General features: G+C 39.7%; 1 protein-coding gene across 5 annotated transcripts in view; it reads right to left on the bottom strand.

The window, feature by feature from the left end:
• CCDC171 (coiled-coil domain containing 171) overlaps positions 1 to 12,006 on the bottom strand; it is a 369,406-nt gene extending 357,400 nt beyond the window's left edge. The window contains exons 1-4 of one of the 5 annotated variants that reach the window (XM_057498705.1): positions 11,377 to 12,006; positions 9,877 to 9,929; positions 3,696 to 3,873; positions 2,906 to 3,050 (exon numbers count right to left, since the gene is read on the bottom strand). In XM_057498705.1, coding sequence (XP_057354688.1) covers positions 2,906 to 2,949 — 44 coding nt within the window. In that variant the 5' untranslated portion in view covers positions 2,950 to 3,050; positions 3,696 to 3,873; positions 9,877 to 9,929; positions 11,377 to 12,006. The remainder of the gene's footprint in view (positions 1 to 2,905; positions 3,051 to 3,695; positions 3,874 to 9,876; positions 9,930 to 11,376) is intronic. The other 4 variants (XM_057498704.1, XM_057498703.1, XM_057498707.1 and 1 more) reach the window with 4 other exon arrangements.
• Positions 12,007 to 12,740: the final 734 nt, after the last annotated feature.

The following is a 12,740-nucleotide window of genomic DNA, read 5'->3' as shown; positions in this document are numbered from 1 at the left end:
AGGAATTTACCCTAAGAATGCAGGAGACCAGTTTGAAAAAGACATATGCACCCCTATGTTTATCGCAGCACTATTTACAATAGCCAAGAAATGGAAGCAACCTAAGTGTCCATCAGTAGATGAATGGATAAAGAAGATGTGGTACATATACACAATGGAATATTATTCGGCCACAAGAAGAAAACAAATCCTACCATTTGCAACAACATGGATGGAGCTAGAGGGTATTATGCTCAGTGAAATAAGCCTGGTGGAGAAAGACAAGTACCAAATGATTTCACTCATCTGTGGAGTATAAGAACAAAGGAAAAACTGAAGGAACAAAACAGCAGCAGAATCACAGAACCCAAGAATGGACTAACAGTTATCAAAGGGAAAGGGACTAGGGAGGATGGGTGGGAAGGGAAGGAGAAGTGGGGGGAAGAAGAAAGAGGGCTTTACAATTAGCATGTATAATGGGGGGGAGGCACGGGGAGGACTGTGCAACACAGAGAAGACAAGTGGTGATTTTATAGCATCTCACTGCGCTGATGGACAGTGACTAATGGGGTATGTAGGGGTAACTTGGTGAAGGGGAGAGCCTAGTAAACATAATGGTCCTCATGTAATTGTAGATTAATGATACCAAAATAAAAAAAAATTTGTACATCAAAAACATTATTAAGAAAATGTAAAGTCAAGCCAACAAATGGGAGAAAATATTTACATATTATATATCTGATAAATGACTTGTATCCAGAATGTATAAAGAACTCTCAGTAATAAAGAGAAAAATAACCCAATTTTTAAATGGGCAAAAGATCTGAACAGGCTTTTTGCCAAGGGAGATATACAAATGACCAAAAGAGCACATGAAAAGATGCTCAACATTATCACTCATTAGGAAAATACAAATTAAAATCACCATGACATATAGCTTCACACTCACTAAAATGGCTACAATCAATAAGTCAGAAAATAGTAAGTGGTGGTGAGGGTGTGGAAAAACTAAAACCTTCATATGTTGCTGGTGGAAATGTAAAATGATTTAACCACGTTAGAATACAATTTTTTCAGTTTCTTAAAAGTTTTCACATAAATTTACCATATGATGAAAGTATGCTGTTCCTAAGAATGTACCCAAGAAAAATGAAATCATGTCCATATAAAGACTTGCAAACAAATGTTCATAGCAGCATGATCCATAATAGCCAAAAAGTGGAAACAACACAAATTTCCATCAACTGGTGAGTGGGTAACCGACATGTAGTATATCCTTACAATGGAATACTATTCAGCAGTAAAAAGAAACAAAGTACTGGTACATGTTACAACAGGATACACCTGAAAACATGCCTGATGAAATACACCAGACACAAAAGAACACATATTGTATGATTCCACTTATATGAATTGCTCAGAAAAAGCAATCTATAGAAACAGAAAGTAGATTAGCGGTAAAGTGAAGAGCTTAAATAATTTCACTTATTCAGAGTCTAAAATTCTGAAGAATTTAACTTCATTAAAAATTATGACAGATACAGTAAGATATTCCCCCCAAAAGTGAAAAATTCTGATTTTTAAGATATGTATTTATATGTTCATAAGAAAAGATCTGGACAAATATATACCAAAGTATTATCAGTAGTTAACTCTAAGTGGTATAATTATAAGTAGTTCTATTGTTCTGTTCATTTTTAATTTTTCTAAAAACACAGGCATTATTTGCATTACAATATACATATATAAATGTATATGTACTTATATAAAGTAGGATATCAGTGCATGAAGGGACCTTGAAGATCCTCTATTCAGCAGTTTTTGAACCATATTCCTCACCCTGGTGGTGAAGAACAACCTGAGACCTCACTCTTAACTGCTGCAACATTTGATAAATGAAAAAGTCCTCCTTGAGAAAAAAATCTTAGCAAAGTAAAAAGTTTATATTTTATTCACTTATTCCCTACCTTGCTCCAGAAAGGATCTAAGGTAGCTTCTAAAGATAGGTAGAAAATGTTGATATAGCAAATGCTATTTATAGGTGAAGTTCATATGAGTCATGGTCCCTGCCCCACCCACATATCCTTGCTGAAAAGGCAGTCTAGATCAGTTCCTCACCAACTAAATCTGAGCAAGGACTATTCCCCCCACAGATGATGCTTTTGTAAAATATATTTAAAACAGGTAACTAAAAAGGAAATTTTAAAAACAGGTAAAATACAACCACAAGTGTTTTACTATTAGACTCAACAAATAGAAAATACTCTGTTATCTGATTATAAAAGTTTCTAAACACTTTCCATTTCTGTATTTATTTCTTATAAACCACATTTTGGGTTACCCTCTCTGAAAGGACTCAGTTTTATATATAAACTCAGAGTTTTTATTATTCCACATTAGAGCTGAATAAACCCAAGGTAAGGACCTCACCCAAAGGCAGATATCAATGGTCAAAAAAAAGATGAGCAACAGCCATCTTGGCAGGTAAAGTCCAAGTAAAGGAGCAGTCAGCAAGCAATAGGAGCTACAACTAGAAGAACAGTTGTGAACTAGAGGGGGGACAATGAGAAAAGAAAAGGAATTAGAACCATAAACATTATGGCAGGCCAAGTAATAACCACACAGCAATGTGAATAAGCAGAACTACAAGAAGAGTTAGACAAGTGCAAAACAACAAGCAATCTCTTGGGATGGCAGTAAGTACACTTTGCTTTATATGGATGAGATAACAAAGCAGCACAAGAGAGGCACAAAGTCTCCACATTCAGTTCCAGTTCCCGTGAAGCATCATTCCTCCAGTCCCATGAAATTTCTACTTCCCTTACCTTCACATGAGAAGTCTTAAGATCAGCCCCTCCAACTCACTTCTCCCTGCTGCCTGCAACCAAGAGCATTGCTCAACTAAAGGAAGAGACAAGAGGCTTACCTTTGGGTATCACCAGTAGCATTACTTGGAGCATTTAAACTCATGGTTAAGTCTTCCAACCCTTTCAAAATACGGTACTGCTTCTTTGATACACTTCTTTATTAATGATTAAAACTATCCAAGCTGAGACTAGATGGGCTGAAATCTGTTAAAAATAGTAAACAATATAATAGAGGTTATATATGTGAGTCCTGAGTCTATGAGTGACTTTTGTTTTGTTCTTGATTTGTTGAATTACTATATAACAAACATGTAAATACTTGTATTTTAAAAAGCAATTATGAGCAGAAGCACAGAACTCAAGAACAGACTAACAGTTACCAAAGGGAAAGGGACTGGGGAGGACGGGTGGGAAGGGAGGGATAAGGGCGGAAAAAAAGAAAGGGGGCATTACGATTAACATGTATAGTGTGGGGGGGGGGCATGGGGAGGGCTGTGCAACCCAGAGAAGTCAAGTAGTGATTTTACAGCATCTTACTATGTTGATGGACAGTGACTGTGAACAGGTATGTGGGGGGGACTTGGTGAGAGGGGGAGCCTAGTGAACATAATGCCCTTCATGTAATTGTAGATTAATGATACCAAAATAAAATTAAAAAAAAAAAAGATAGCAGTGATGATGAATGGAAAAAAAAAAAGCAATTATGTCTTATTTCTTTTTTAAGATTAGAAGCCAAAATGACAAAATGTTAAAAAGATGTTCTTTCTTACATGAACAAGATAACACTATTAGATTATTTTCTCAGATGAAAAATTCATCATAATAAAATAGTGACAAATTATTCTTTACCTGGAAAAGGAGTAGGTAGAGCCTATCTCTGGAGAACAGAATTCAGTTTGAAAGAAAGTGAAGTCCAGGGACATTTTTGGATCTTCAGAGCCTTTTTCTTAAATGAGGGATTTTAATGAAATGTTAAAATCAAAGAGGCCAAACAAAAGACCTTGTGGTAATTTTCAAAGGCCTTCTCCTAAAGGATTGAAGAGGAAGAAGGAAAGAAGAGAATACTGGTCATTGATACTGGCTTTCTCTCTGGAACCCTCTTTTATGGGAGATAACTCCAAGCTACAAAAAGCCAACCATTTAAAGTAAGTTAATTTACTATAGTATGAAGGAGTCTCCAGTAAACATTTTTAACACAGAAAACCATAATTAAGTCCAAACAGACACAAATGTCAAGACCCACAAGTGTCTCTTGTCATCCCCAGTAGAAGTCCAATATACTAAGAAAGACCATAAGTTTTGAACTCAGACCTGAGTTCGATTCCAGTAAGTATCTTATAAATATGTGACCACAGGCAAGTCACTTAAACTCTCTGAGCCTGTTTCCTGAACTCCAACAACCTCATCTAGTTGAGATTTAAAAATGTACAGTGATCAGTCACTGTCAGTTTCTTTCACTGCACACAAAACATCTGAGAAAATATCACCCATGACAAAAGATGGGAATAGGTGATACTTGGGACGATTTGGTCTGGAGAAAGACATAAAATAAGAATTGTTTAGTGGAATTGTAGGGATATCTAGAAACCACCCCACCACCACCAAAAAGAAAAAGCCCACTAAGCTGTTCTGTCCCTGCTCACAATAAACAACCTTGAAATCACTAAAAGAAAAGGGACTCAAATAAGTCAACTGAGATGTAGACACACCCACAGTACTGAGAACTGACTCATGGCTCCTGCAAACAAACACTGAGTGATCTTTAAAAAAAAAAGTCAGTGATTAATGTAGCTGATAGTAGGATAGTTTGACCCAGGACAAAGAGGACGGGATTTTTATAAAGATGGTTGGTGAGGGTGGGGGGGAGTTCCACCTCTCCAGGGACCTAAAAATCTGTTTAGGAATACTAGTAGACAAACACATTCACTGTCATTAATTTAGTTAGCACCTACTACAGCGCCAAGCACCACACCTGGTACTTTACATGCAGAACACTGATCCTTACAACACTGCAGTGTAAAGATTATACCACTTTTCAACAGACAGAACTAAGAATCAGAGATTAGAATTAATTTGCCAAAAGTCACAGAGTTACAGGACCAAGATTCCCACTCATAACTGATTCTAAAACCCAAGCTCTCTCTGTAAGGCCACTATTGACACATACAGTTGAATCATAAGTTATCTTAACTGAGGTTTATTACCCTCACTTCAATTAAGGAAACTCAACTGATTCAGAGAGACTAAATTACTTGTCTAAGGCCAGTCAGGTACGAGCGAGTGCCAAAATCTTTTCACCCTGTCATCATGTCCCCCAGTGATCAGATTCCATAAGAAATGCTTCAGAATGGAAGGAAAAGAGTTAGAACCTCGAAAGAAGCAACTCTTTCAGAAATGGCCAAGGCTCAAAAGTACCTATATCAAGTGTTTCTATTTTTATGAAAAAGATTAAATACACACATGTGTGTGCATATGTTCACAACAGGCACAAACGGAGCCTTGATTTACCTCACAGGAAAAGCATTTACATAGCTAGGACCTTAACAATGCCTACTGTTTTCTGTTTTGTTTTGTTTTTATCTTGGGCAAAGAATTGTGGGAAGAGATAGTTTACCAAATCGTAATAAAGTTGTTTCAATAAAGGTAAATTAAAGAGAATCATCATTTTCATTGCATTATTTTGCTGTCTAACATCTTCAAACTGAATGATCTTTTAGAAAGTGTCTTCTATAGCTCAAGAGCAATTTCCAGATCGCTGACCCAAATAATGTAGCAGGCAGACGGTCCCCTCCTTGTGTTTCTCTCTTGTATAATATCCTCACCTTTTCTGTGGGCAGAACCCGTGGCTTGCTTCTAACCAAAAGAACATGGCAAAGGTGAGGGGATGTCACTCCTATGACTGCATTTGATTATATAAGACTCCATCTCAGCAGAGTGAAGTGACAAATCTTTGGCTGACCTTGAAGAAGCAAACTGCCATGCTGTGAACTGCCCAGGGAGAGGGTCACATGGCAAGGAACTGCAGGCAGCCTCCATTCCACAGCCTGTAAAACCTGAATCCCTCAGTCCTACAGATGCCAATAGAAAATACATTCTGCCAACAACATGAATGACCTGAGAAGCAGATGCTTTCCAGTCAAACCTCCAAATGAGAACACAAGCCAGTGAGCGCCTTGACTACAGCCTAGTGAAACTCCTGTGCCCAGACTCCTGACCTATGGAAATGGAAATAATAAACGGGTGCTATTTTAAGCCATTAAGTTTGTGGTAATTTGTTATACAACAATTAAAAACTAATATGGATATGAAAACTGAAAATGTTCTTGTAGTATTAAAAAGAAAAAAAAAGGAGCTGAGTGACAGGTTAAATGTAAAGATGGGTTCTCACATCAGCCCTGCCTGCATCTTGTATAAAGCCTCTTTGTTTTTCTATAGTTTCATCTCCTTATTAATTTAAATAAGGAAGTTTGTACAAATCCTATCTAAGACAACTAGAGAAATTAGAAAGACAAACTAGAAAATTATGGGCAGCATCTGCAACAAAAAGAATGCAAAATACAAATGAGTAAGGGCAAGCCAACAACAGCCAGAAAACGTGCATGGGAGCAGTAGAGGTGTCTACAGAGGAGGCAGCAGAGGGAAATAATGAGGCCACATCTGAAAGATGCCCCAAAGAGCCAACAGATATCTAATGGAAACTGCTGCTTTCCCAAGGCCACTTTGAGAGTAGCAGAGGAAACTAAGAGAAGTCTGTCCATTCCACGGGTTGGCACATGAAATAGGCATATAGTAGGAAAATCTTGAAAGGGTTGGTACTGTCCAACTTCATGAATTCTCAAAATTGACCTGCCAAGATCCCCATCTTCAACAGGCACCCAAACTAAAACTGCAGGAGAAAGAATCAAAATTGAGGAGAGGGGAAATAAAGTAAAGAGATGGCCCAGACCAAACTGTAGGAAGCAACAGGGCTGGAAAATGTCAGAAACAAGCCACCATAGTTTTTAACACTAACAAAACCAACGCAAGACAGAATTCTATTAAGTTAGAGAAGCTTTCCTGAACCTTGCCCTATGCTCAAAGTTCAGATAAACTAATCTTCCATAACTATAAGCAACAGAAAAGTAGTGTGATCAAGTACCATACAAAGTTAATAAAAGAAAATAGGGAGTAAGGAGCAGAATAGAATCCTACAAATAAAAGCATGACAGAAACAGATTAAAACTCTCACTATTGCAAAATGAGCTAAAAGGCATTAACAAAATGGGTTAGGGCATGAAAGCACTGGAGTCAGAATCAGAAAAACTCAGAAATAAGGTGAAAAGGATCAGAAGGAATCAGAAAAAAAATCTTTTCAGTAATGAAAACTAAATTAGAGGGAACACAAGAGTAAATAGAAAGGACAAGAAAAAAACACCTTAAAAAACATACAGGAAATGAAAAAGAGGAAAAATTTTTAAATAAAAAAATGAAGTAAAGGTCAAAAGAACTTACAAGAAAGTGACACAATACTGACTATGAGCAAAGAATAACCAATAGGCTGATAATAAGAGTCTCTGCATAAGAAAACAAAACAAACACTAAAAACTGTAATTCAGGAAAATTTTCCTGAAATACAAAAAGAGTTTAATCTACACTTTGAAAATATGAACTGTGTATCTAAGCATATTGACCCAGCACAACTAACACTAAGACACACTCTAAGATAATGACTTGTACACAAATGTTTATAGCAGCACTTTTTTGTAATAGCTGAAAAGTAAAAACACATGTTCATCAACTGATCAATGGAAAAATAAAATATGAAATATTATTCAACCACAAAACAGAATGGAGTAACGACACATGCCACAACATGGGTGAACCTTGAAAATGTATGCTAAGTAAAAGAAGCCAGCCCAAAAGGCCAAATGTTACATGATTCCATCTATATAAATATACAGAATAGGCAAATCCATAGAAACAGAATGATTTGTGATTGCCAGAGGGTAGGGAAAGGCAGAACTGGTCTGACTGCTAACACGTACAAGGTTTCTTTTTGAGGGTAATGGAAATGTTCTGGAGTTAGTTAGCAGTGATTGCTGTACAACATAGTGAATATACTTAAAAATCATTGAACCGCACACTTTAAAACAGTGAATTTTGTTACGTGAATTATATTTCAATATTTTAAATTCACCATTTAAAAAAATCCTATCTGAAGTAAGCGAACTGTATTTTCTTCTCTCTCTCTGATATCAGCTCCTGATGACACCAGGGTTCAAGGGCCTACATCTGTGTACTTTAAGAAAACTAAATCAATGAAGAGCCAAAGTTAAGTCTGCGACTGAATTTAAACTATGATAGGGTTTTTATGCCATTGAACATGACAGAAAAGATGTAGCAAAATCTGTCTTTTCATCCACCAGAGTGTAAAGAAGGGAAGGAATGATAAGGGAAGTAAAGCAGGTAGATACAGTAATGAACACGTCAGTGGAATAGGAAGCCAAGTCAAAAAATTGCAGGGTCCCCACATCATGCATATTCCTATTTTCATTTAAAACTTCCCTGTGAAACTGCACAAGATAAATACTTTGGCTAATCTATATGAGTAATTAAAAATTCTTTATGATATGCTATTAATATCAGCCTTTCTCTTCTTCAATATCTGTGTAACTCTATGAATAATGCTTTCCATTTGAAAATATTCAGTACTTCATTATCTATGAACAAATTAACTGATACCTCAAAGCCACTCCCTTCGGTCATCCTGCCACTGTAACAAACATGCTTTCTCCAAGCATCATGCTAAGAACTTTATCTACAGAGTATCTCATTTCACTTTACACCAACCCAAAGAAGCAAATACTGTGGATATCCCTACCTTATACCTGAGAAAACTGGGGCTTAGAGATACTCAGTCCCTGCTCCAAAGTCACATCTCTAGTAAGTGAGAGAGTCTGGATTCAAACCCAAATTTCAAATTCAAACCCTGACTTCAGGGCTCAGCTGTGCACTTTGCAACTGGCCTTGAAGACCTAACTCAGCCCCAGTCAGTGAGCGTGTTGAAACCTGCTCAGTCAGGGAATCACTTCTGCTCCCTGCTGCAGACAGATCACTCTTCTCCCCATCCAAACCAACTACAAGGCAGGGTCTTCTAAATGAAAGATGAGTCAGACCACTGGTGGATTTTCAATCCAGATGGCACTTCCACAGGCTTGGGCCAAAACCAGGCCATCCTGTGGCAATGGTGGAGAAAGGTGTGATTTAAATTAGCTTTTTATGTTCGTGTATTAATATATTAATCTTCTCTTGCTAGTGGAGCTGGACTATTTTCAACATTCCTACTAAAAGACATGAGGGGATGTTCAGTAGATGAATGGATAAAGAAAATGTGGTACATATACACAATGGACTATTATTCAGCCATAAGAAGAAAACAAATCCTACCATTTGCCAACAACATGGATGGATCTAGAGGGTATTATGCTCACTGAAATAAGCCAGGTGGAGAAAGACAAGCGCCAAATGATTTCACTCATTTGTGGAGTATAACAACAAAGTCAAACTGAAGGGACAAAACAGCAGCAGACTGACTCCAAGACAGATACCAAAGGGAAGGGGGTGGGGCAGGTGGGTGGGGAGGGAGGGTGAAGGGGATTAAAGGGCACTATAATTAGCACACACAATATAGGCAGGTCACAGGGAAGGCAGTACAACACGGAGAGGACAAGTAATGACTCTGTAGCATCTTACTATGCTGATAATGCTTGCAATGGTGTGGGGGGGACTTGATAATATGGGTGAATGCTGAAACCACAGTGTTGCTCATGTGAAACCTTCATTAGATTATATATCAATGATACTTTAATTTTTAAAAAAAGAGATGAGGGGATGTATGTATATCACTCTTCAATAAGAAGTGTTTTGGAAATAGGTAATAGGGCAATTGAGGACAGGAGATGTTTGATCTAGACATACTGAGAGTAAGTACAAGCCAGAAAGACAATACTACTTTAGACTGCAGAGCCACTGCTGGTACAAGTTCTCCTACCTCACATCTGAGTCCTCCAGTGGGTCATCCAGAATGTACTCATCTCTGCACCGCTGTACATACCAGGGAAAAGGAAGGGACAGGGAGGATGAAAAGATAAAAACTACTATCATTGAGCACTTACTACATGCCTGATACTTCACTAATTATACCTGATCTGAGCAAATCCTCCCAATAACCCTATGAGATTATTATGTATCTTTCACAGAAGAGAACACTGAGGACTGAGGCTTGGAGTGGTTGAATAAGTTTTACAGAGATATTCAGTGGGAGGGTTTGAATTCAAATCCACATCTCACTGACCCCTAAATCCATCCTGTTTCATAACACAATGCTTTCTTCAACAACAACCACATCTGTGTTGGGATTACTATCTGCACACTTTATATATATATATATATATATATATATAATTTTACCTTTAAAGGACGTGGTTGGTTCTTTCATTATAAGGAGACCAAGACAAAGGGACTGAGATAATCGAAGAGTTTTAGAATTAAATGGGACTTCAGAGACTATGTCCATCCACTTTATCTGACAGACAAGGAATCTAATGCCTAAGGAGTTTTGGTGATTTGCCTGAGGTTGCACAGCTAAGTCTGTGCCAAACCTAATACAGAAAGCTCCAGACTAAAACTAGTCCCTTCATCTTTCCTCTGCACAGGTGGCACTACCTTTGTTTCCTCTCCATTTCATGGAAAACCATGTTCGTTACATGCTCTACCACTGTATTCTTGTTACTAGGCACTAACTGTTTTATTAAACAAGTGACAAATGGTAGGTTCTTTTCTCCAAAATGATGAGAACTATAAAACATCAATGCATAATGTATTCAGAAGAGTTGAAAACCAGCTGAAATTTCTTCTCAAGTAAACATGCAGTATCATTTGAGATCTGCTTAAAGTGAAAAACTATGTATTTGCCTAGGATAAACATCACAACAGAATAAAGAACAGTCAAAAGGAGGCTCCACTTCTGCAGAAAACTTTCCACCTCGGAAAAACTTACAGCCAAATTTTCTGTTTCTTAGAGTTCTGGAGGATAAGCAATAGAAACTACATAAGATAGTTTTCTGTACTTTCGTTCATCAAACATTTATAGAGTGTGTGGCTGGCTTTTTTTTTTTTTAAGTATGAAAAAGATTTGGTCTCAAAGGACTTACTGATTCTCGGGAGAGAAAGAAAAAGCTCTCAAAGGGCTTACTGATGATTCTCGGGAGAGAAAGAGCCCAGCAGTCCGGAGATGCGGTCCCTACCGAGTCCTCTGGGTACTACTGCGGCGGTACCGCGCTAAGATGCTCCAGGGAGATCTTCCTCCAGGTGGGCGGAGAGGCCCAGCCCAGAGAGCTGGAGGTGTGTCCCCACAGGCAACACGAAGTCCCAGGACAGCCCCAAACTAACTCGGGGATCCCCTATAACATTACTGCAGCCCCCCTACCATTCCTCTCAGTACTTCCCCGCCCAGGTCGTTCGCCTCAAAGCTCCCACACCCTGTGATTACCTCAGGGGGCTCCCGTGGTCCAGACCGCACACCCTAGACACCAGGGGCAGCTTCAAATCTCAGAGACCCAGGCCGATCGCAGGAGTCAGAGCAAAAACTGTTGAAACCCGACGTACTCTAGGACCCAGGAAGGGGGAACAAATAGCAAAGGAGGACACAAGGGCACGAATCCCAGAGAGACGATATTTAAAACGGCCACTTCCGGAGGCTCGACATCTTCCGCAGACCTTCAGACTTTCACTAGCCTCCCGGCTCCGCCCCAGCCCGCCCCTTTCCTCCCGGCCGCCGCAGCCCGCAGCCCGCAGCTCCCAGGATAAGCACTCGGAGGACGCCGGGCTCCGATTGGAAGAGCCAGGCCCCGCGAAGCTGCGCGGCTTCGCTAGGAGACGAGTCAGCGCATGCGCCGTTGCTGGGGGGCGGTGCATTCGCGCCCGCGCGGTCCCGCGCCAGGCGCGCCCCCTGCCCGCATGAGAACGCCCAGGTTCACCTCCCTGTATGGTGTTTTCAGCGTGAACTGTTCAGGTCACATTCTCATAATCCCCAGAGAACCGACAAAAAAAAATGCAGCTTTCTAAACTCTATGCCCTTTTCCCCCACCTCCTGAATAAAAATAATAAAGAGATCGGATCCCAGATCCTTTATTATTAAACTGTTGATTCTGAGGGCCAGTGTATCCCCTCAGGGTCTGTTGCCTGGTTCCGGAGCCAGGGGGAATTCAGTGGGCTCGGCTTCTGCACAAGTGGCTGGTGTTCTGCTGTTACCGCACTCCGCCTGCACGGCCTCCCATTCCCGCTGTACCCCAGGTTAGGAGCGGGTCACTGCGCAGATGCTGTTGCAGCACCTTTCATTATAAATATGCGTTCTTGGAGCCTTAGCATGTATTCCATCTCTTTCCTAGCGTCTTCTCTGCCTTTCACACACCACACACACACACACACACACACACACACACACACACACACACACACACACACACACACACACCACCCGTTTTTACACCTCGGTTTCTCACACACACACACACACACACACACACACACACACACACACACACACACACCACCCGTTTTTACACCTCGGTTTCTCACACACACACACACACACACACACACACACACACACACACACACACACACACACACACACACACACACACACACACACACACACACACACACCACCCGTTTTTACACCTCGGTTTCTCCCAGTACCTACTTCACAATCTGCAGCGGCCTCAGAGAGACTGTAAAATCAAAACCCCTTTTCTTCCCCAAGGAGTGATGCAAATTGGCAAGATTTTGATTAAGAATTTTATCTTCACCACCACCACCTTTTCCCCCGAAAAAGGTGTTTAATATAAAATG

This window comes from Manis pentadactyla, chromosome 3, assembly GCF_030020395.1.
Source record: "Manis pentadactyla isolate mManPen7 chromosome 3, mManPen7.hap1, whole genome shotgun sequence".
NCBI classification, from domain to species: Eukaryota; Metazoa; Chordata; class Mammalia; order Pholidota; family Manidae; genus Manis; species Manis pentadactyla.
The sequence above is the reverse complement of the archived record's forward strand: the minus strand, read 5'-3'. Positions and strand labels throughout refer to the sequence as shown.